The 26444-nt window shown below is 31.7% G+C and overlaps 2 protein-coding genes across 3 annotated transcripts in view; one reads left to right on the forward strand and one right to left on the reverse strand.

The window, feature by feature from the left end:
• The window catches only part of RhoGEF3 (Rho guanine nucleotide exchange factor 3), a 161770-nt gene that overhangs the window by 19008 nt on the left and 116318 nt on the right, over positions 1-26444 (forward strand). The gene's annotated exons all lie outside the window — the stretch shown is intronic.
• LOC105425403 (lysosomal acid glucosylceramidase-like) overlaps positions 5263-26444 on the reverse strand; it is a 45962-nt gene continuing 24780 nt past the window's right edge. The window contains exons 1-10 of one of the 2 annotated variants that reach the window (XM_011636144.3): positions 12630-12784; positions 12073-12168; positions 9450-9668; positions 9162-9294; positions 8872-9028; positions 8539-8699; positions 7915-8321; positions 7121-7349; positions 6815-6928; positions 5263-6702 (exon numbers count right to left, since the gene is read on the reverse strand). In XM_011636144.3, coding sequence (XP_011634446.2) covers positions 6603-6702; positions 6815-6928; positions 7121-7349; positions 7915-8321; positions 8539-8699; positions 8872-9028; positions 9162-9294; positions 9450-9668; positions 12073-12112 — 1560 coding nt within the window. In that variant the 5' untranslated portion in view covers positions 12113-12168; positions 12630-12784 and the 3' untranslated portion in view covers positions 5263-6602. Of the gene's footprint in view, positions 6703-6814; positions 6929-7120; positions 7350-7914; positions 8322-8538; positions 8700-8871; positions 9029-9161; positions 9295-9449; positions 9669-12072; positions 12169-12629; positions 12785-26444 lie in introns of those variants that run through there. The other variant, XM_089073650.1, reaches the window with a different exon arrangement.

Consider the following 26444-nt stretch of genomic DNA (forward strand, 5'->3'; position numbering starts at 1 on the left):
GTATTTATTTTACATCAAGCACATTGTCTTCTTTACTAGATTGTATATATATGTTTTAAGCTCAGTTTATAGAAAGAGATCCAGACTTCATTCACGCCGAGAGCATAATATACCTGTTTTTACTGAACGTGCGTTGGCGATGTATCGGCAATCACGTTTCACGTTTTTTCACAATCGTGTGTCAGCGATACTGACTCCTTCCGCTCTAGGAGTCGATTATTCGATTTCGCAGCACCGCACAGATGACGACCTTGAGAGACTCTATCAATCTAACGCGAAGAGGAAAAGAAGGAGGAAGCGAAAGGGAAAAAAATCGAAATACCGGATGCTTAGTGTGTTTTATTAATACACCATTCACGCGTGACATGATGAAACGCAGTTTCGGCTTCCACAAACGCGCGAGATGCAAATGCGCGATGAAAAAAAAGAGAGATCGCGAGTTGCAATCTTTTGCGTAATGACAAAATCGGGGAGCCTAAGGATAAGGATAAAGTCGCAGGATTGCGCGGTTGCAATCGAAATGTTCGTTTATCGGTCAACCAGACGCAACTTTTAATTTCTTCTTTATGTCCCTCGCGAATACTCGATCGCGGGATTACGTACGAAAAAACGTGCATAGCATGCAGCTGCATTTCGGATTGCCTGATGTATAATCGGTCATCTTGCATTGTGCATGAAGCGCCTGTGCCGCCATTATGCAATACAGTTCGCAATTCTATATTCTTTTATATATACATGTGTGTGTGTGTGTGTGTGTGTGTGTGTGTGTGTGTGTGTGTGTGTAACACGTGTAATTTTTAGTAAAAATGATTAAGAAAAATGAAAAAAAGATTATAGTAAAAGTTGATTTTTTTTAGAATTATTATAAGAGATACTTCTAATTATATATCTTAATATTATACAGCTTAATATTAATTAACATTAAAATAAGTTTTATATATAGGGAATCCTATTTTAAATTAAACATGCTAATAACTCAGAAATTATTCTTTATGAAAAAAATATTTCAGACATAAATTTTATCTTAAGAATTTCGAGAGAGATATATAATAGTGTCATTATACTTTGATTTTGGATGCACAATCTTTTCAAGGTATTTTATAATAATATTTTTAATAAATATTTTTAATAAATTCCATAAATTTCCATAAAATTCCACTTTTAAGTGCATTAATTAATGCAGTTTCTTTCTCAATAAAAAAAGTATCAAAGTTATACTCTAAAATTATTACTTTTGAAGCTATTTTATATTTCATTATAGCATATTTTAATAAAACATAAAATGTCTCATAAAATATTTGCTTTAATTAATTTTGCACTTTGTTTTTAATTTTAGCTTTGCAAAATAATAAGATAATCTATCAATAAAAAGATACATAGATATTTAAAAAAAAATATGCAATTGTAAATTGCATATTATTTTTTAAATAAACTATATTTTATACTAATAACTTATACTAATACTAATTGCTTTACTTTAATGCACAGTTTTCGCGTTACCGTTGTATTCAATTAAAAATGGAACACTATGTTTGCTTAAACTCCTAATCATCTGTTGATTGTTAACTGGTTTTACAAATAATCATACGTTATAAAGAAAAACGCAACTTTACATTATCAAATCGAGATTAATAATCAACTCAATATTATTATATAATTCGCGTCTCATAAATTCCCAAATTGTACAAGAGATTTATTTATCGCGGAAGATATTACTTTATAAAATTTAACATACATAAAACTTTATTAGAGAAAGAGAATTCTTTTTCCTCCTCCTCCTCCTCCTTCTCCTCCTCCTCCTCCTCCTCCTCCACCTCCATCTCTTCTTCTTCTTTTCTCTTCTTTGAGATATAAACACGAAATAGCCATTGCTCGGAAAACAGCGGTGATTGATGCGCGAGATGATACCGTTACGGATACTCTCGAGTCCTCGCATCCATTCTCAAGGATATATCTATGAATTTTAATCCGCCGCCGTCCACCGCCGCAAGGAGAGGCGAACGCGGTTCTTCTCGCAGGCGCAACGAACGTGGCGTAATGTAGCGAGAGAGAATGCCCCCCCCCCCCCCTCCCCCCTTACGTACGCGGCATCAATAACGAATGGGCGAGGCCGCAACGTTGCAAATCGCAGATGCGAGCTTCTTATCACGGGCGTAGTTTCATTACTCGGGGCCTCGGACGCACGAGCGCTTTTCCGCCGATACGTCATCATTGTATATAATTGCACCCTTTCTAATCGTAATCTGTGAATAATGTCTCGACACCTCTGCTACCCCCGTCCGCTTTCTTCAGGCGGCGATGAAAATTATGAACAAAAATTGTCCGACCGTGTTCGTTTCGAGCATCGTTTAGATGCGCGTGCACCGCGCGGGGACGAACGAAAAATGAATTTTGTCCTCGAACAGGTCACCGGAACTCTGCCGAGGATGCAGTTAGATGCTGGATTCACCTCCTGGGAAAAGGGAAATCCAATAGCGCCGGAATTGAATAACTTATCGACAGATGTCGTGGAGCGTGAAGGCACGTTCGGGAACAACTTCCTCCTCTCTGGAGGAACCGCTGCAGATCATCCTAAGATCGATAGGCTACTATCTAGTCACTCTAGCAGGCAGTGCACGATTTTCACGTTAAAATCTCGACCTTCACCTTTATCTACGTATACTTCTCTATCTTTTCTCTGTACATCTCCTACTTTTCAAAAGATCCCTTTTCTTCGTTAGTGGTGTTTGTCTAATCTTTTCTCTACAAACTGCCTTGCACTTTCTCCCAAAAATTGTTTTCTGATCAATTTTACTTAGTAATTAATAAGTTGAAAGAAAAACCAAAAAAAGAAGCTTCTCTATGTTTTATTTCATTTTATTTTTTTATGTATCCGCGTCTGCTTTTTTTCTGTTTTCTTTTTTTATTATTATCTTATATGATGTTATTTTTATTTTATGTTTCTTTTATTTTTATATTTATTTTGCAACAAGTTTTTAAATATACGTTAGTTTACATGCACTTAATTTCATTTTGTTTTCTTTATTTTTGCATATGAATGCATTTTAGAGTATATTTTCTTAGACGCCTAAAAAAATAATGTTTCCATCTCCTCTCTGTTTGTCTCTGTCGATTTATTTATCTCTCTTTGAATATTTCCTATCTCATTTACTTCCATTCGAACTTCATTTTTATTATTTAAAATGGCTTCTCTATAGCAGCATGAATAACACATAGTGGCATAAGAGATATGAAGCCTTTAAAAAAAGAGAAGTATTTGTCTGCATGCATAATTTTTTATCATTCGAAGCATTTTACTGTACGTCTTTTGGAATAATATAACATTAGTATAGATCTTAAATTAAATTAAAGTTAAGTTAAAAAGAAAAGAGCGAATTTGTTATTGTGAGAAAAATTATGAAAATTTTAATAGAATATATTACTGTCACATCGATACATACAAACTCCTTATATAAAATAGGAGAAGAAGCTATAAAGAATTGAAGAAAGCCAGAGCAGATCGTATTCACACAATAGCGTGAGTGTCGTTCGCTTTATTTCGTCGAGAGATCGTAAAGTTTGCCCAGCCTTATTTATCAATGAGGTAGCGGCAAATCTCCTTTCATAGTACTTCTTAAGTTCTCCAAAGCTGGCCGGGAAAAGCAGATTGATCTTTCGGTTACGATGTAAAAAGTAGCGATATTCGTTTGTCAAAAACGATTTTGTTTTTTTTTTTTCACGCGTGCCAAAGGATCGTGAATTTTATCAGTGCCTACCTAAACAGCACAGAAGATCGTTATGAACTCAAAAAAATTCCTTTCCGGTAATTCAAAAAGGATTCTATAGAAGTACATTTTGACTTTGGAGTTAAATCTGTGGAGTTAAATCGAAATTAGTTTGAAAGAAGTCCTTTTTGCTATTCTGTAATGAGTTCAAAAAGAATTACTCATTCGCGAGTAGTACGTGGCATTGTCGATAAATGGATACGGCTAAGTTCTATTTCTCGCCACAATTATATAGAAAAGAATAAAAGACACTACATCATGAGATTTTTTTTTTTATATTTCAATGAAATAATAAATGAAGTTCCGAGACTTCATTTTGACATCTTTTGACGATGCCTGAAAGGTATAAATAAAATTGGCCTCCGAGATAAAATAAAATAAAATGAAGTATTTTGACGATACAACAATTTCATTTAGATCTGTGTAATAATTAATTTAGGGATCTAATATTTCTGAGAGACATTCTTAGGTTCTTGGATGTCTGTTAGCTATGCTAGTTAAAAATTATTTTGATTTTATTGCGAATTCTTATAAAGTATATAACAAATTTTCTTTTTTTCGTATCTGAGAAAGAGTTCAGAAAGTTGGTGATATAAAAGTGAAATCTTGTGGAATTCTTATGAAAATGTTTTTAGATCAGGAACGGGAGGACGGGAGGGGAAATACATTTCCTAATTTGGGAACTTCAAGACGAGTTATTTGTTGAAGTCTCTATTTGGTTTTGTTTTATAGACGATGTCTTGAAATGATGACGCGCGAGGTGTCAGTTGGCAGTTTTGGAACCAACTTTCGAGAGGTTTTGGAAACGGCGAAAACGCCGTTTCCAGAATCCGACCCGCAAATGCGAGCGAAGTAGTAGTGGAGTAGTATATATCAGAGGGTCAGAGGAAGAACCCGCAGCGTGTTACTTGCACACGAGCTCGCGCGATAACCCGGGGAGGGGGGGGGGGGCATAGTTCAGGTCAGACCTTGGACCAGTAACCCACATAATGTGCGCACGCGGAAGCGACGTGAGTGTCCTTCGCGTCCCACCCGATAAGCAGCCTCGCCGTCCAGCGATCCTTTATTCCACCGCGAAAATTGGAGGATTCCAACCCGAAATTTGGAGGATTTCATCCTCGCGCACGTCCCACGCGTGCGATCGTTCGTTTTCGCGAGATTCGCTGACGCATCGACGATAGAAAGATAGTTTCTCTCCAGCCACTGTTATCGGGTCGGCGGCTTTGAAATCGTGGAATTATCGAATGGAACGAAGATGGGGAGATGGGGGAGGAGGGGGTGCTGTCAACGGGAATCTCAGCGTGTGACAATTATACAAAATAAATTATTTGGAAAGAGTAAGAAGAAAGAAAGAGAGAATATATGGACATGATTGTACATGCAATAAATGTTTGTGATGTAATTGTATAAAAAAAAAAAAAAAAAAAAAATAAAAAAATAAATAAAATAAATGAATAGATAAACAGTGGTAAGTGCAAACGAATCAAAAGTTTCGGTCTACCTTTGTATAAAGTACATTAAATATAATTCTTTTTTTATACCTATTGTTATTTTTACATGTACCAAAGATTTATTATACGTCCAATTGTGTCTCTTTCATTATTGCTTATGATTACAATCAAATATCAAGTTTCATTTAAGTATATTAAGATCGCTTATTCTTTACGTTGCGTTAGTTTTTTTTTTTTTTTATTTTTGCTGTTTACAATTATAATATAATACTTATATACATAGTGATATAATAGTTTAATTTACATTGTAATGATTGATTAAGAAATTTAAGAATAATTTGAATAACTTTAATAATTAGGATAACGAGAATAATGACGATAATAATTAGGATTTTCGACGAATCCTGTACCATAAAATTTAAAGCAGTTCTTTATTATATATTAAAATCGTAGTCAGCGGATTAAACACGGAAAGATATTTTAAACATTCAGCAAGATTGAGAAAGCCGTTTGAGCAAGCCGGTTTCCGCGGCGCTCATCAAATCCGACGAATTCTTGCCCGGAAGGTAAGAATTCTCAGTAAGAGTTTTAATGGAGAGTGACCCGAGTTATGGAAGTTTAGAAGTTTAGAGTAATTGCGAACCGACGAACTAACAACGTAACCGGATGCAAATAGGACGCAGCCGAGGGAGTTACAATTCAAATAGAAATCCTACTTAAAGAGAGGACAATTTGTATCATTACATATTTATACTATCAGCGGGATTGTACCGCAAGGAAAGCCAAGAAAGTGTTCAAGAATTTATGACTTAATGATTCTTCCTAGTATCCTCGACTTGAAGCAGATTAAGATAAAGCAGATAAACTTGTATACATATTTAATACTGTATACATATTTAGATAAAATTGTATACATACTTCAATGAAATATATTCTAATCGTTGCCAAAATTTAAGAAGTTAAAATAGTACATATTCGCATTTTACGGTGTCGCGATACATAAAAGAAGATTAGTCTCGATCAAATAAAAAATATTTGTCTTAAGACAAATATTCTCATAAGTAAGAATATTAAATATAAGTAAGAATATTATTATAATCTTTTTAAAATTTGTAGTCGTAAGTTGAATTCGTTATGATGCAAATTTTTTACTTTTGCTCAACTTAAGACTAAAAATCTTCTATGAAAATTATAATATTTTTGTTTGTATACATTTATACTTGTATTAATGTAAATTCAATGAAATCAGGAATAAAATTTTTCTAAGAAGATTACAATTGCTCGCTTACGTAAGAGAATATATAGTCTTGACTTAAAACTAACTTCTTTTCTGTGTATGTATCGATATATATCTCAACTTATATAGCTAATTTATAATCCCACATATCTACCAATATTTCATAGTGTTTATAGACTTTCCGAGAACATTGATCGTTGTTGTTCCTTTCTTCGGGTCATCGATCAAAATTTCTTTTTCATCTTCATTCCTGAAAGAAACAAAAGTTCAGTAAATATACAAGACTTTTCTGAGAGATTGCGCAATATATTAATTTGCGAATGTATATACTTATTATTAAAATATTATGCAAGGAGACTCACAAATTTAATATCACCAACACGGTGGCACCATCAGGGGTAGAAAATGCAATATTTTGAATTCCCTCGGTATTTTCCGATATTGTACCAATCCTTACGCTTTTAGGTGGAACGTACCTATTCAAGGAAAACATTTAGTTGATAAAAATATCGATATTTCTAAAAATTTCGCTCTAGACAGAAATTAAATGTAATTCTTCTAGGAATTATTAAACTAAATTAAATTTAAACTTTGCGTTATTTCAATATGTGTTATTAATGCTCAATATTCGTATTTCGATTGAAGTACAAAAGAACTGGTGCACGAACTTTGAAAAGTGTCCAAGAGCGTAGTACATTGGTTGCTTGTAGAATTCGTTGGCAGTATGGTTGATTATTATCGGGGAATCAACACGATTATCATTCCAGGCAGGACCACCAGTTATGTTTAAAGCTATATTCCAATCTATCCAAGTGGATACCCAGTGCGACAAATTCTCGATAATATTCGACGCGTACACCTCACCGCGTTTCCATGAGCCCAGAATTACTCTTTTGTCTGTATATAATTATTTATTATATATTAAAAAAGATACATGTAGAGTACACTATGATTCACAATATTATTATTATATTTATCTCGTAAAAATTATTATATTTTGACCTTTATTCGATTAATATAAATCCGCATGTAGAACTTTTTTTTTGATCCTGATATTACAAATAATACTGAGTGAGGGCTTTAGTAGATTTGCCAAGAAAAACACACATTTATAATATACTGCAAAAAAATGTGTAAGAAAATGTGTAGAATAAAATTTTAATTAATACGAATTATATAATTATATAATTCGATATCAATACAATATTGTCAATTTATTGCACGTACAATCGTGCTTTAGACATATCGAATATTGGTATTGAATTCTAATTACAGTTATCTATTAATTTAATCAAATAAAACTTATTTATTTATTTTAGATTAGATATTAGAACCAAAAATGTTTCGTTTATCATTTTTGTTTAAACTACTAGTTACCCGCAATTACGAAGGATATGAAAAAAATTTAATATAATAAAAATAATAATACAATTATTGAATAACTGTACAATTCTTCACCAACCCGCATCAACTTGCACTCCAGTGCAAGCTTCCGTGTATATTAATGATTTCTCTGGAAAAAGTTGCTTCACTTCATTCAATACACTTGCGTTGATTGTATCATCATAATAATAATGTATCGCAACTCCAGAAATAATATCTCTTGCTCTCTCATCTTGGAATACTGTTTTTGGCCAATGCGGAAGCGATAATCTGTTATCATCTAATGAGAATATCTTGATGTGCTCGAAACCATTTTTTTCCAAAGTTGGAGCTAAATACTTGATAACCCAATCACGCTCTTCCTCGGCTGTCCATGCCATCGCGTTGAGATTAACACTTAACGGAATATATTTATAACTTTCTGGTTCATTCTGGAGCGTTGTACCCCAAAATTCTAAACCGTTCTGACGATAAGCTTCAAAGAATCTATGAAAATAAAATGATTATTTGTATGAATATAATATATGTATATTTTGAACATCTCGGTGAATTTTTTTTTAAGTTCGATTATGGATTTGTTTTACCAGTTTAAAAATTATGCAGTGTGGCATTGATCAAAAATTTGATCAGCTATTGAGAAAGAGTAAAAAAAAAATAATAATGTATTGCAATAATGTTGAAAAATATTGTAATGATGTCTTACTTCACAAAATAATTTGCCCACAGCTGTCGATATTCCGGACGTAATTTAGAATTATGCGTCCAAGAGGGATTAGTTTTCATCCAAAGAGGGGCCGACCATGGCGCAGTTAACAATTTAATTTTCTCCTTTCTCAACTCCATAGCTCGTTTTATTGTCGGTATCTATTGACAAAACATTTAATGTATACATCTTCCATTGTGCAACCGCTAGTTACGTTAATTCATTTCCGCTAATTAATTCTTAAACACGTACATATTTTTTTGTGTACATTCAGCTTGTTTTGTTAAATAAGTAAACCGTCAGAATATTCATTGGTAAGTGATTAAACCTAACCTTGTGAAGGTAATCCTCCGTTTGCAAGTTAAAGTAATGAAGTGAAGTGTCGTTTGCTACTGCATCTGCGTAGGTGTAAGGTCTTGTTGAAAAATCCGAGCCACCCATCGGCGTTCTAATAAAACTGTAATCGATACTTTCCGGACCAAAGTAGCTTCTAAAATTTGTAAACAGAATGCGAAATTAACTTTCTACCGAAATTGTTACGAGTTTCTTAGATATTTCAATCATTTCAGTCAGTCGCTGAAGTGAAACTTTTTTGAAATTCAACCATCTGTGATTCATTGTACCTTAATAAATATTCAGACGTTTCATGCGTAAGATTTTGAATATTTATGGCTGCTGCATCGGTCACAGACCCACCAAATCCATAAATTTCTTGGTATACATCCGTTTGGTTTATAATAATCTTTCTCGATAAAGCTGGTTTTTTAGAAGTTTTATTAGTTTTACGAAATATATCAATTACATCGTAAAATTTTGACAATGCTTGTCTGAGACTAGACTATCTGGAACCTATTTGCGTATACCATATTTCTTTTATGATTCTGAATTAAAAAAGGGACTTTTATACTTACGGTCATTTACGGTCTCTTTAGTATTGCTATATTCGCCGCTCAATTTACGGAATCGTAAGCCACTTTTGCTCGATGTTATTAAAACATATTTGGCCGGATTGTTTGACTTGACTACGTTCGGTGCTCTATCGCAATACACCGCATTGCAGACGCAATAATGTCCATCATCATCTCCATTCAATTGCGATCGGCGTCTGATGCAACCAGTCGTTGGTGCAACTAACAAAAAAATGTCCATCAAAAAGTATCATACTTGATTAATCATTTCGCCATTACCATTACGTTGCATACGCATAAATTAAATACATATTTCTTTGCAGTCCATTTTGCAGTTCTTTTTAATGAGCTAGATTTTTACGAGAATTAGACGTAAATTTATTATTTTGTTTCGACACATCAATATATGCATTTAAAAATTTTTAGATATATAAAAAAAATTTTTCTACTCACTTTGCATTTTATATTTTTAATTAAAACTTATTAGCATAAAAACTAATAATAAATAATAAAAAATTAATAAAAAATAAAAAATTAATAAAAAATAAATTCTTTTTTAAAGGATTTTTAAAAGGATTTTTTTATAAGAAAAATTTAAGAAGAATTTATAAAGAACCATAAATAAAATATGCAAAAGTTGTATTTGATAATAATCATGACGTGAATAATTATCTTTCTAATAAAACATTATAATGTGTTGTTATAAGAATAAATTACTGTATTAACAAATATATATATATATGCATTGAAATATAATTAATAGATATGAGAAAATAATAGAAAAAGTTAATAAAAAACTATTTAAAAAAATCTTCAATTTAAATATAAGTATTTTATATACATATGTCAAATCAGAGAGCAAATAAATAAATATTTTTATTTTTTATAAATTTTTTGTACTTTTACATATAGTAACATATTTTTTTTATTTCAAATATTAATATCTTACATAAATTCGGATAGTTGATTCTGATAAGTATGATCTTATTGCCTAATATTGATAGTGCTACATAAACAAAGTTTAATCTACATTTTATAAAATAACACTATAATATAAATTATGATTTTAAAAATATTTTATCGACAGTTTTAGAGATTTTTAATTTATCCGTGAATAAAGTGTTAAATTTGTTTATATTAAAAACAGTTTTTAAAACTATAATTTTTATCTTATCTAATTGTTTATATTAACTTAATATTAATACGCTACAGTAACATTTTCAAAAAACTGATTTTTTTTTCGAAAAATCGATATCTCAGAGGATGCTCCTAAAAGATTTTAATGAAATTCAAAATATTTCTCGAGTTATACAAGCTAGCAAGGTGAAAGCGTACGTTTCTAATCGGTTATCCTAAAATAACTTTTACTTTAATTTAAGCCTTCCAGTTCCATATGTTTAGAAATTCCCTCTACTATGCCTAATCTATTGTGTTTCGCCAATAATTAATTATGATAAGCTAGATAAATGCTGATAAATAATCGATATTGAAACTAAACGTGTTTTCTCCGAAATCACTTATTTTCAATTGGCAGCGTCTGTAAAATTTAGATTAAGCTAATTTTCGTCTAATTGACTTGAAATTTCAAGAATAATTTAAAAAAATGAATAGTTTTAGTTAAATGTACAGATCTTTTTGTAATTCTTAGGTGAGATTCTTAGAACAAGATATTTAAAGATGTCAAAATGTAATGAAATTTTAAAGTTTTTTTCAATGTGCACCACAATTTAAAAAATAATTATTTAAAAAAAATCTGTACGTTTAACTAAAGTTACACTCATATAATTTCGAAATTTTTAAAAATTTTTCATTTCCGATAATTATAACTCGAGTATACGATGGATCATATTTTTTGAACATAAGAATTTACAATTCTATCAATACACGACATCAATACGCGACATCAATATACTTATATTAATATTTTCACGTAGAAAATTCTTAAACTATCTTTAGTTTATCCAATCGATATACTAACTATTATTTTTTTTAAGATTTATAATTATTAAAAAAAAATCTCAAAGAAGGGTTTTCCACGCATTTTTTAGTATATCTCATTAAGAATTATATTTCTCTTTATTAGAAATACTTTGAAAAAATATTCAATTTTATTTAAAAAATGGAAAATACAACATATTTAATAATTTTAATTAAACTTTTTTCTGACGCATAAAATTGTAAAATTCAAGAAAGAATATGTAAAATAATTGGAAAACTTTTGTAAATTATTTTAAATGTTTTGAATCATGACGTTTATTTATATCTTATTATATTAATGTTAGAAATATAAAATATTGGAAAGGATGCACAGAGGAAAAAAACATGATCAAAATTAATATTACCATTATATATTATCATATTATATATCTAATTAATATTTAATAATAAAGCACATTAAAATACATATAAAATAAAAAATATGTAAATCATGCAATATGTAATATGTAAATTGTTTGTATTTTATTATTAAATAATAATTAATTAAATAATAATATATTGCAATATTTCTATTATTTCTATTATTTGTTAAAGCTTCAAATTGAATGACCATAAATTCCAACCTGATCTTTTCTTTAATATCAATTATTGTTTGCGCGATTTTTTCAAATCTAAATATACTGCTTACTTGTAATTGTCACAGCAATGAAGATGATCATACGCCACATTGCGAAGAACTGACACTGAGAGCGCCTGGTTGTAACTTTATGTAAATTTCTTCACGCTTAAAAAGAAATCATTGAGAAACTGTTCACAACTTGATTTGTACAGCAACGAGCAAAAATTTTAAAAGCGCAAGATTTGTCAGATTTGAAAATGATATCTGTGAAATTATGGAGTGAATTTTTTAATCGATTTTATAATCGATTTTATAATCGATTTTATAATCGAAATTTTATAATCGATTTTTTCATATCTGCATTTTTTGATCATATTTATGAGAAGTATAAAAAATTATATGTTTCTATCACAATCTCTGGCATATTCTTGCATGTGACTGAAAATTAGTTTATGAAAAAATTAAATTATTAACATGAAACACTTCTATCTGATTATTTTAGATCAAATTTTTTTTTTTATAAAATTATGTTGTCAATTGTGTAATGATCACAAATATATTTTAATAATTGTGGAGTATAGTGGAGTATAGTGGAGTAAAAGTATAAATTTTGGGATCATATCTACGATTAATATTGATTAGAAATTATAATGAAAAAGTTTGATTGAACGCAATCAAAATTATCGTTAAAGAATCGCGAGCGATTTCACTTTCGACAAAAAAATGATTTTATTTGCTTGACTCGTGGTTAGCACATGTGCTTTTAATTCTACTATTATGTCGTTGTGTCGACTTTTATACTCAATAAAACTGTGATCTGACTCCTAAAAAATTTTTATCAAACTGTACTAATAATTGTACACTTGCAAGATAACTAACTGTACACTAATTGCAAGATAAGTGATAAGTACTGATAAGAAAATTTTAAAGGAAACTATACTTTATCTTTATTGTTGTATAAAAATTATAATACCAAGATTATAAGAAATCTTTTTAGACTAGATTGAGACTATTAAAGACTAAAATAAAATAATTATAGTAATAGTTATATTTGTGTTTGGAAAACATAATTACAAATTTATTATCAAGTTGATTTTTCACATAATTATTCTAAAACGTTTATCATTATTATCACTATTACACTATTTTACTCCACAATTTATCTATTTTTTTATTGTTATCGTAATCTCTTTGAAATTGTATTTTATTAATGATTTATTTATTATTTTCTATTTTTTATTAATTCTATTTTATTAATTTTTATTTATTAAATTTTGTTTGTAGTGTGTGACCAGAATATAATAAAACTAATAATTATTGTAATCTTGAATAGAGAAAAAGAACAATCAAAAGAAAGTAATTTCTAGAAAATTTGTGTTATAAGAAAAATAAATAATATATTAATTTTAATAATAAATTATTAGACGCTTACAATTTTGTTTATCAAGTAATGTCGTCTATTATCCTATTCTTGGAAACTTATATCGATTTATTATATTATTTATTCTTTATGTCGGCTGAAAAATGAAGTCTTTGTTCAATACTTATCTAGTTATTGTAATAAATATTATCATAGACTTCAATAGCCTAATTAATAGATACCCAATACGGATAGTCAGAAGATTCCAGATTGGCTAAAATAATATTTTTCGTAATAAAAATTTCTCGTGGAGTGAAAAGGGGTGATCGATTTCAAATTTGATTAATTTATTAAAAGGACAAATTTAGGTATGCTTTGAGCTGCTATGTTACAAGTCCGTTAAAAATAATAGTACATGGTTTGCGATATGAGAAATTGTCTTGAATTTATATATATATATATATATATATAAATTCAAAAAGAAAATTACTGGGCGTTTAAGATCCTACCTATCAAATAATTTCATCTATTGTCCTGTTCTTAATAAATAAATAAATTAATTAAATAATTAATTAAATGAATAGAGATCACCTGTTGAATGTGTCAGCGAGAGAACCAACGAGGACGATTCGCGGTATGTACAGAAAATAACGAAGTCATTTTATCCACCTAGTTAAAAGATCTATTTTTCTAGTTGAATTTTTTGTACAATTTATTTTTCGTCTTTTTCTTTTCATGTTGAAGAAAAAGAGACGAAAAAGTGAAAACGTGCAAAAAATTCAGGGCAAATGAAGGGTAAGCCAAAGATTGAAAACACTAGATTAAAGACACACTTTTGTACATATGTCGCTTCTTTTTTGTTTTTCCTGCAACAATGCACTTTCTTCTCTTTTTCCATGTCTCACTAAACGCGGTGATAGTTATTTTACGAACACATGAGACTTCTCAACCGTGTAACTACGAGCGAATTAAATTCTGTTAACGCACGTTATATAGTTTAAGTCCAATATTTGAATTGAATTCCGTTTGTAAACAGGAAATAGAGCGCCATGCTTGATCAAGCATGCTCTTTCTCTCTCTCTCTCTCTCTCTCTCTCTCTCTCTCTCTCTCTCTCTCTCTCTCTCTGTCTCTCTCTCTTGTCTTGTAAGACAATGGATCAGATATTCGTTAATTTTGGAGTATATCCACAAAGGTTACTGCGTATATACTGATACGTTGTTTTGCAATTCATGCAAACCTTTCAAACTCACTGTGATGAGGAAAATGTTGAAGCGGGTGTTTTATAAAGAAAAGACTTTTTCGTGTACCGTAGTGCTACTATAAAGTTACTGTAAATGAGTGAAAAGTTTAGGCTTCCTTTTAACACGATATTTTTGGCAATCTATCATTGCGCATGCTTATAAATTATAATAAATTATAATAAATAAAGATATGTAGATGTCTATGTAATCTATAACGTAATTATATGACCTTCAGGAAGAGTGATAATGTTAATTATCAATAAAACTGTTTTTACAAAAAAACTTTTTGCTTATTAATAGTAATATGTAATAGGAATAAGATAAAAAATAAGAATTTAGCCAAGAATTATGCATATGAATGTAACAAGGATCACGCACATGAATGTTAGTTTATTTTTAGAAATTCAAATAAAATATTAAAAAAGATGATTGTGATTAAAATTAGACAAAAATATAATTATAATATTTTGATTGATATCATATACATATATTATGTAAAGTTTTACATACTTTTTTACTTATACACTGACAAGCACTGACTATAATGATAACAATGTTAAATGACAACTCTGACATACAGACTTTATTTATTCATGAGATTGTAATTCATGAGATCTAAAAAGATCAGAAACACAATAGAATCATTTATTATGATGATAAAATTGGTTAAGTAATTGGTATGTATAATATACTTAATAAATTTATAATAAATAAATACCGAATATCGCACATGTATTTTATTTACCCAATTGAAAAATGCAACTAAAAATAATGTTTTAAATTTTTTAATTATTTGATAAATGCGTCATCAGATCTTCTGTATTTGAAATCTGTTAATTATCTCATTTGTTTTACATAGTGTACAATAAAAATATTGATCTTCACATTTGCATTTGACTGTTTCGATATTTTTGTTACATCTGTTTAAATAAACCTAATTAATGCGCCAAGTGAATTTCCACTCGACTTGTAACGGTTACATTGTTACTATTTATTTTAGAATCGTAATTTTACAGTATTATAGTATTAATTGCACGCTAAAATAATAATATAATCATAATATATAATATATCAATAATATATCAATAATATTAATAATATAATATTTCACAAAACTTGCTTATTATTTAGTTATGCGAATTAAAGAATGTGATAGAACGTGATTATACATGATGTTTGCCAGTGACAATCAATATGGCAATAAATTTACATAACATTTGTAAATCTGTAAATTACACGTGTAATGAGTGAATTTCCGTATCAGTAATGTGGAGAAATTAACATTACAATTTGTAAAAATATCTTTTGCTTACAAATTTTGATTTATTTTTGTTTAGAAAAAAATTAATTCGATTTTTTAATTTTTACGAAAATTTTTTTCAAATAAATCGGTTTTAATCTTTGCTAAATTCTTTTTCTTAATTGATGGCATAAAAAAACAGATATATATATATATATATATATATATATATATATATATATATACAGGATATTGCAGAATTCACACATATAAAATGAAATTTTCGACATCAAAAAGAATTTTTATGAAAAGAAAAAGAAAACATTTTTTTATGAAAAGTCATTTTTTTAAATAAAGAATTGTATTGTTACGTCCGTGGACTCCACGATTCTTTTCTTTTCTAAAAAGCATGTTTGATATAATTTTTCTATTATGTGATAATATTTATTTATCTTTCTTCCATTGATAATAATTGATAATATCATATTTCGAGAAACAAGAGAAAGATTTGTAACCGCTCCGACTATTTAAGTAAATTTTTATTTTATTTTAAAAGAATACGCAAAAAATTATTATTATTATTAATCCTCAAGTTGGACCTGTTATAAGTCCGAATACTCCACATAGGCATACGACAAGCGAGAAACGATATCTAATATAAATAATCCTTCTGCCCTATCTCACTTCCTGCCACCGCCATTCCTCAACAAAGATTCAGATCCTGGTCATTCTGTATAAATAGAGCTCTTTCCGAGCCGCGTCAGCACTATTAATTAATCTTTCATCAGTGTTACATTATCCATTTATCTATTCACACATCCCAGTCAACCCTTTCAATTTTAAACTTAGACTCAGTGCAATAAAACCTTCTGGAAAGGAAACGAGATTCTTTCTTACATCTTCACAACATCCAGTCAACAAACAGTAAGTTCCCCCACTAATATTAATCTCGATTATAAATTTTCAGATTTTTTTTTATTTTATTCCTTTGCTCCATCTTACTTAAATCTACTTTTCCTTCCTCTCTTTCTCTCTTCAATCAAACGCGGCCATTCCCGTTTCTGAATTCCCCCTTAACCCACCTTCACAATTGTTTTCTGACCTGCCAGCCGAATCATCGCGATTAACCTCGATCATCTCCGCTCCTGGATCCCCCTCCGATCTATTTTCTCAATTTTTTTCCCGATTTACCTACTGACCTGCTTGAACGATTAATCCATGCAATAGAGTCAAATTATTCCCTCATACGTCTATCCGATGAATCTGTTATTAATTTCCAAGCTCTGTCCTCCGATCTTTTATTTCAAGATGGCGAACCCCTTTTTCCCGATCTTCCCGAAGAAAACCAAGGTTACTCCCCTCTTTAGCTCCTATATAATTTCCCTATTAATCTCCCTTTACATTATATACATTTATACTTTGTTAAATCTTTTTATTTTTTTTTTTTGAAATATCGATATCATTAAGTTAAGTTAATTGAAAAATTGTCATTTGTATAACCGGGTAGGGTCATCATTTCAAAGATTCAACTAAATCATTGTCTCTGCCTTCTGTCTATTTTACTATCTTCCTCTGTAAATCCTAATGTTCAACTTATCCATCTTCTACCTTAAACATAATAATCGACACTTAGTCTGTTTGTTTTCTTTTTTCCTTGCTTGATTGCCGAACCGTTCTTTAATCCACGCGTGAGATCGTTTTTCAATCCTAATGATGAAACATCTTTCTTTCAAAATAATTCTTCTTCTTCTTCCCCTTCGTACATAATTGATGAAATTCCCACTGAACCTCTTTTGAACCAATTTCTCTCAAATCCACCCTTCCTTATTCCTTTAGCTCTTTTAGTATAAAGCTCAGTTCTGCAAACATCGATAACATCTAAGTCATATTGTCTCAAACAGATTCTCCCTACAATATTCCCTTTTATACCCTCCAACGGTCCCTCTTATCCTACTCTAGCTCTCATAATCGCATTTTATCACCTCATTCCTCCTTCTCTTACAACACATAAAATTATCTTCTTTTCTTACGTTCTTTTATATGCACATATGCGCATACACACGTATATACATTTTCTATCATATATATATTTTTATATTATTTGTAAGTTTAAATACTGTAAATATTATAAGATTTATCATAAATTTGTAAGATTAAAAAATTAAAAACTTCTTTAAAGAAATTCTGAATAATAATATTAATATATGCAAATTTACACACACACACACACACACACACACACACACACACACACACACACACACACACACACACACACATATACATACAAAATTATTATTAAATTGAAGTTTTGCAAACAAGAAACGATTCTATAAAAAAATTAACATACTTTAGATAATATATGTTGTGTATTCAGTTAAAAATTTAATACTTCTTTAATTATGTTGAATATGATTGCCTATAATATAAAAATATAGTTATAAGCAATAACAATTTTTTTTGTAAATTAATGTAAGAAAAAGATAAAATTATTTTCTTTTTTTTAAAAAAGAAAAAATTTATTTCTCTCGCTTGTGCGATACTTATATAAATAATCGTTCGATTATTATGTTTGTTATGATTGCTCGAGAATTATAGATTATGTAAAATAAAAATATCGTAAAATGCAACATATACTCATCGATGCAATTAAATTTGGTAAGTAATATTCATAATTCGATTTGTATAAATATAAATATTTGTATATTATAAATATTATTATTAATATTGAATATATTAAATATTAATATTGTTATAATATAAATATAAATAATATCAAGAAGAAAATATATAATTAAAAAAAACTACAAGATAGAAAAAGTATCTTATATTTAATGTGTTTTTTTCAGGTTTAAAGTCACGTTTCTTGCTACTTATGGCAAGGATCGAGGATTCTCATTAAAATTTTCCACGACGCGGGATATTTTTCATAATTGACAACTTATTCATCTCGAAAATTAATCCATCGTAATCTTATTCGGAAAGTTGATCCTCCGATAATTAAGAATGCAGCAGTATTCGTGTCGAAATCTCCCTGTTACGGATCTATCAGGGGCTTCCCTTTCTTGCTGCCATAATCGGTACCCCTTTGCCCCCTTCTTCTTCCTCACCCCCGTAAGACCGGTGAGATATTAATGGCCATAAAACACTATCGATTGCAATCATCCAAGCTTTTTCTATCTAGTTAATACCAATGAAACTTATAAATTGTCTCCTACTCTATTTCCCTTAATTGCAACGTTGAATTATGCGCGATTCTACTTTACGTTATCGCTTCAGCTTACATTTAATTAAATTATTGATTGTATCGAAGCAATTTGAGCCTTGATAACATACAAGTATATGCAAACGGCATCGATGCGTCAAACACTTAAATATTTTCGAAACAATGCACAAGTTATTAAAAATGTTAAAAAATGACCGATAAAGTGCGATATGAATTTATAAACTTGCGAATTGTGATAAAAATGCGTGCGGCCGAGGTGGAAGAATAATTAATTCGGTATTTTTAAACGCTCGTAACAGTTGGTTATCTGTGGAAAAGCCCGCGTGGTTTGATGCATCATTGATGCGGAGAGCTGGATCAGTGGTACGAATGAGATCGATCACGGCTGGAAAGACCATCCGTTTCGCGTGCAGATAAAACGTATGGGCCACGGGAGACGAGTGTACTAGCGCGTGATCTAGTTTCCTTTTTTCCACAATATATCTTATCGACGAAGGAGTTAAAAAGTAATGCTAGAAAAATGCTGAAGCTCTTTTGTCGAGTGGATTTATCCTTTTACCATGTCCATTGAAGTTTCGTGGTAGGTACTTTAATCCTCAGGAATATTATCGACAGGTGTGCATTATGCACTCGACGTATGTAATATAATTCAAGAAATCATCCCTTAATCTCCCGAATCTGTAAGATGTAATTTCTTGAATAATATATTTTTATTTATTATTAAAGATTGCACGAAACACGACGGCTAGATATAACAATACATTAGAGAAATAATATAATTGTATTACAATAACAATAACGATAACAACAACAATAATAACAACAATAGTAATATAATTATAATATTATTATAATGTATTATTATATATTATTATATATATATATATATATATATTTTTATTATTTTTCTTCTTTTTGACGGAATAAAAGTATGCAATGGTATATTTTTCTGTCTGAGGGAGGATCGTCTTTATATCGCTTATAAAATTACCGATACGAAAAGTTTCCACGATATCCTGAGCAGCCGCCGTTAAGAAGCATGTGGAACAAAAGGGCGCGAGAAAGAAAAAGAAGAGCAGACGCGTTCACGCGGAAAATTTAGTGCGAGTGAAGGCGGCGGGATCGCTTCTCGATGTCGCTCTTATCCATCTTCGACGTGGCGCAAGTCGAGGCGAAAAGCAATCGATCAAAAATTGATGAAACCACCCCGGGCTTCCGTCCTGGGCGAGAGAGACAGTAAATTCGACGTCCGAAGACGTGAGGCACCTCGATAATGGCGCCGGCGAGGACCATCGAGAATGCGCGAATCGAAGGGGAGGGGATTAATAATTTTCGGAGCTGCGCGAGACTTTCCGAATGTATCTTTCATCCCGCCTCGTCGCGAGGCGAACGACTGTATCTTGTTTATCATTCATAATAACAACGTAACATTGTGTAATTAAGGATCCGGAAATATTTCGTGCGATCCGAAACTCGCTTCTATCTCCGAGAGTTAATTACTCTTCATTTTCATTCTCGTGGGGAACTTCGGCTTCTTCGCGTCCGACGTCCGGGGAAGAGCCTGTCGAAAAGTCGTGCGAAGTTTTCGTGGAAATTAACCACGGCCCGTATTAAAGCACGTCGAGCCGCGTATATAATTCCGTATATAATTGGAAGGAAAACCTTCCAATTAGTCAAACTGACAAAATTGATCCTTTGATATCGATAATATGACCTAGCTGCCTTTGCATTGCGGAACGAATTAGCTTGGCTTAACTTAAATCGAATTTTGCGGAGAGTCACTCAAATAGATTATATGTTTCTAATAAAAAAAAAAAAAAAAAAAAAAAATTTGGGGCAATTTCTGTGAAATCTTATCGAGGACACGAAATTAGATTACAGAAAGTGGAAATTGGAGCGAGATCAAATTAGAAAAAGATGCACTTTAATCATCGGTTTAGTGTCGTAAATTGGTGCGATAAAATGCGTAACGTTGACAGATTAATGCTCTTAAATATTATCCGAATACATTTTTATACACACAACGGCAAAGGATGAAAGACCCGTGCACTTTTGTACGATCCATCGCGGTAACGAGGTGGATCAGAACGGCGGATCTCGCGTGATGAGTGGCCGGCGACAGCCGCGAAGCGCAATTCTCGTTGGTGTTAATCTCCGTAAACTCGGCCGGAATGCACTCGCGAAAATCCGCTGGCGAAAATGTAGGCGAACATTACGAGCCCGAGCCCCGATTAGTGAGGATACGTTGTAGGAATTGGAAGGAAGCTGCGAATTGGCGACATCGTGCGACTCGTCCATCCGTTTATATAATAAATAGTTCGCTTCGTTACAATTCTAGAAAAATGACTATTATTCAAAAATTAATTGTACGATCATGAGAATTTGAGATGATTCTTTAAAAGTCTTATAGGTATATAAAGAAGGAAAATTAGATTATAGAAAGTAGATTAAAGTAGAATCTTTCTGTATTATAAATTTTTAATGAGGCGTTTTAGAATCGGACGTATACGTTTTGCTTTTGGGCATAAATGCGCCAATACATAACTTAGGTCTATCTACTTTCGTTGAAAAAGAAGCATTAGTTGACGCGTTATTATATATCGAAGGACGACAGAAATCGCGGAAGGATCAGTCAGTCTATCCTTCGAGTCGACTTTTTGGCACACTTTGCTGCACACTTTGACATACTTTACTCTGCGCCCTGTACCATTTATATTTCATCTTTTATCTTACTTTAGCAACCGTTTCTACTTTACTCGATCTACGTCACAGAGAGCCTGTTAATTAAATCACACTTTAGCACACTTGGCACATAAGAAAAAGAATGTAATAAGTGGAAAAGAAAAAGCAATAAGTTGTTTCGGACTTGCTGAATTCGGAAACACTAAATTGCCTCGTTTTGTAGCCCTTGCTTACAATACGCGGAAAAAGAAACGCACTTTTTCATGTGTGTACACATTTTTTTCGGCGATGCTCTCTGTGTAGCTCTCGTTGATGACCATCTTGTAACGGTCCTCCTCGGTCGAGTTACCTCCTCTCGAGGAATTTTCACGAGATTTACAGCTTCCTGAATTTATCCCCATTCCTCCCGAGTGTCCTCCCGCGGAGAATGTCTCTTTTATCATTTCACTCAGTAGGAACCTTTCATGTGTGATACTTGAAGCGTGCCCGCTCGAATCCTCCCTTGTGTACGATCGGAGATATATGTTGCCATCATTCACGTCTTAAAAAGGCGGTTCAGAGGGTGACATCGTCCACTGCCTCTTACTGTTGAATATTTATAAATAAACGAGTTTCCGTCTGTCTCCGTACCCTCCGTACCCTCCGAAGAACGATTTTCGATAAAATATCATTATTCGCGTCTTCTACGTTGTTACAACGTCGAAGATATCTTAGACATTAATTCTTTATCAATACATAAATACATAAATTAAAATTTGAAAATGAGAAGATTAAAACATGCCATACATTTTTTTCAAAATAATTATACATAATTATAAATTCATCAATTAATCCATTCTCGCTCTCTTTTAATCTTTCTATACAAAAATTAATATGATTAATGCAATATTGTTATGTCTTATTGTGATAGAGGAAAGTTGTCAATACTGATATATGTCTTGTAAAGCCCATCTTATCTCTTTGAAATTAATCATTGCATTTTATCAATACAGTTTAAACAAAATTAAAAAAAATAAATATAATTGTTAAAATTTTCCTGCTTTATTTTAATATAAAATCACTAAAATGCATTATATATAAATATGAAAATAAATTTCTTATGATTTCCTTTTACTAAATTGCACAATTTAAATAGTATATTATTGACAATATCAATAACAAAATTTAAAAGCTGCTATATCATCTGATAGAAAGCATTTTTTAGTTTGCTTTTATATTTTCAGTGTTTTAGCTTTAGCTTTTGTTTAAAAAATGTAAAAATCCAAAAATAAAGTGATATGTCAGTATCGGTGACATTCCCTCTCTCTCTCTCTCTCTCTCTCTCTCTCTATTTTTTTCATAACTTTTCACATATATCTTCTTTTAAACGTTTTAAAAAACTATGTCATCTGAAATTAAAAAAATTTTTTATTATTTTAACATTATCAAAATTGGCATGAATGATTTATATCATTCACATGTGCCGAAAATATATTATGTAAGAATCAATAAGTAAAAATTTGATGAGATTAATGTTGTGTGTTTAGTTGTAATTTGCCAATTTACCGTGCTGCCCTACATTTCGTATCGAAACTGAATGTGACCATGACATATATATATATATATATATATATATATATATATATATATATATGTCCATATTGAGATCAAATTTCGCGTGCGCGCGTGATATTTCCCAACGATGTTAATGAGATCCTTTGTCATTCTTATTGTCATCTGGTGCGTCGTGAGATCGACGTATATATGTACAGGGTGTTCCAGAAATGGCTGATAAAACTTTGGAAGTATATTGTACTTTCCATAATTATGAAAAATTGTCGTACGAACATAAGAAACTTTCTTTTCGCGTTATAGATACTTTTTATTTATTACAGACTCTGGCAAGAAAACATTACGGTAATTACTAAAGCTTCTCTGCAGTTTCCATCGGCTTGGTTATACGTACGTGTTAGTGAATATTTGTGTACTTAATGATAGAATATATTGCCATCCTGATAAACACTATCTTAACTCTCGGACGTTTAGATAGAAACTGTAAAGAACCTTCATACGTATACATGTTACGTACACATTGATTATAATTTCAAACGTGTTTATCTGACGTATACGCTATTATTATGTACTTTCGATATAAAATATTTGTAATTTTATAAACTTAACTTTATATCTGCTGTTTTATACGAGTCTTTAAGGGCATCCGGCTAGCATTTTTTTCCATCTCAATTTCGAAGACATCACGTCCGCAGGTAAAACGCTAGCGTAAGCTAACTTCCCTTATTGTCCGATCGCAGATCGAGTGCCACTACTGGCTTTAAGTAGACTCATCTACTTGACGATCAGCCGCGGCTGGCAGTAAAAAAAATACAGCGCGTTTATTTGCGGCATTATTCTTTTACAGTTATTTTTTTTTGTTGTTATTATCTTTGTCTGTATTGGGGTCTTGCCTTATTTCTCCTTCGTCTTTTCTCCTGTCTTTGTTTTTGATTTAATTGAAAATTTTGTTGTGACACGAACGGTGACGGGCAAAAATATTTGTATAATTCTGAGAGAATAACATTTACACAAGCTCTATACGCGATAGAAAAGTAAATTATTTATTTTAATAATAATAATAATAAAATGTTGAAAGTTAAGAGCAATCTTTCAGTTTAGAAAAGTCATTTAAACGAACACGTTGAATCTCGCTGAAAATGGAAACGAATAATAATAGACAAACAGATGACTAAGCGAACGGGGATAAACTTTGCTGGAAAATGGAGACAATTAATTGGAAGATTAATAGTATCGTTAGACCTCGCAATACTACTGCATCTTCTGCGCCACTTGGCTTCTACTACCGCGAATATCATAATTAAAACGAACACATGGCGCATCCGGATGTCCGACTTTTCCTCGACCGATACGTCGAGTAAGCAGATTCGATAATCGGCGAAGTTTTGCATCCACCCTCGGGGGCTTTATTGCCTCCTCTTGCGGCCGACTATGTTTGTAATTAGAATCGTTCGAAACTACCCGAAACTGTCCAATGGCACGGCTGGATGTTATCCAGACACATAGCGGCCGCACAATGGATATTTAATCTCGGCCTCCCATCTCGGACGACCGGATTGAAAATGATCGATCGTGCGCGTCGCTTTTCAGCGAGCGAATTCAATCTGCCAGTAACCTTTTAGGCCCCGGCCGAGTTTTTCTGCTTTCTATGCGCGTCTTAATTTGATAAAAATGTAATGTACGATTACAATAAAGTATCGGGAAGTTTTTGACGCGGCTACGGTGTGATGTATCGCTTCGTGTAACAAAATTGTCACTCTATCTATCTATCTATCTCCCTTTTCCTTTCTCGATATAATATTGTTAAAACTTTCCGCGTGCTGAGAATAATACTAATTGACATCGAATGCGTCATGCTAGAGCTTCGTTTCCGCGATAAACTCATTATTAAATTCGTATGTACGATAAGAGGGAAGAATTTTCCTCGATAAAGATATATATTTTTTATAATTATTGTGCTATATGCATTACACATACACACACACACACACACACACACACACACACACACACACACACACACACGAAAATTGTTTTGTCATGACTTTAAGAAATCTATTTGTTATAAAGGGGGATCGATTTATCATACCAGCGATTAATCGCCTTATTTATGGAAATCTGTCAGACAAATTAATATTATTTATTTGCATAATGTAATTATGTCAGATAAGCATTAATTACAATTAACTTAATTAAGCGGAGCAGTGTGCGGTCATCGTGTTATTATGAACGATTACATAGCGATAATGTTATTAAGTACATATGTGCAAATCGACTCGAAGTTAACGAGCGACGTTGTTTGCGACGTAATTTGCGTAATCGCGCGAAATAATTTTGTGCTTACCACATTATTATCAATTATGTCAATTATTTCAGTTATTTCCTCGAGATAAGGCATGCATAGGCTGTCGCAAAGAAAGAACCGTGACAGAAATAATTCAATAAACATTAGTGTTTATCAGTGCGATGTTAAATATCTCTGGTGAATCTTCTATCATCAATAACTGGAAGAAGAACATGTACCGCCATAGATCATCAGACACGGAAAGAAACGAGATAAAAATCAAGATCTACATTCTTGCAGGATAAAAAAAAAAACCGATGAATTGGAGTGTGATTAAATTTACTAACGATCGTGGTATAAATTTACATACCCGGGACTTAATTCGAAATCGTATATTTTCATTATATACGATTATACTTTGTCGCTTATCACGTCGCTTAAGTGACATCGAAATAATTGACGTTATCAATTCGGCTTCTTCTTCCTCGGGGGAAATATGAAATTTTTGCTGCCGGCTGGAAACGGTCAGAAACATCTCTCCGAGTAACCGCAATCAAATCAATCGCAGTCTCCGCCTCTCGGTTCCTGGCTTCATTATCATAATTATCTCGTCTCGAGCGAAGACGTTGCGGAGGAATCTTTTTGGTTGATTCAATCGAGGGGTCTATGGTAAAAAAGGAGCAAAACAGGGAATCGACCCGAACAGTCTCGTAGGACAGGGAAGCCGTCGACGGGACTAGCTAGAGCAGAGACGTGCACCGGCGTGTTCCGGTCGCGGAGGCTGCGCGGAAAAATCGATAGCCGACGCTCACCGGCAGCGGCGTCGCCGTCGTCGTCGCCACCGCCGCCGCCGCCG

The sequence above is a fragment of the Pogonomyrmex barbatus genome, unplaced genomic scaffold (genome assembly GCF_055798465.1).
Source record: "Pogonomyrmex barbatus isolate J1 unplaced genomic scaffold, ASM5579846v1 scaffold15, whole genome shotgun sequence".
NCBI classification, from domain to species: Eukaryota; Metazoa; Arthropoda; class Insecta; order Hymenoptera; family Formicidae; genus Pogonomyrmex; species Pogonomyrmex barbatus.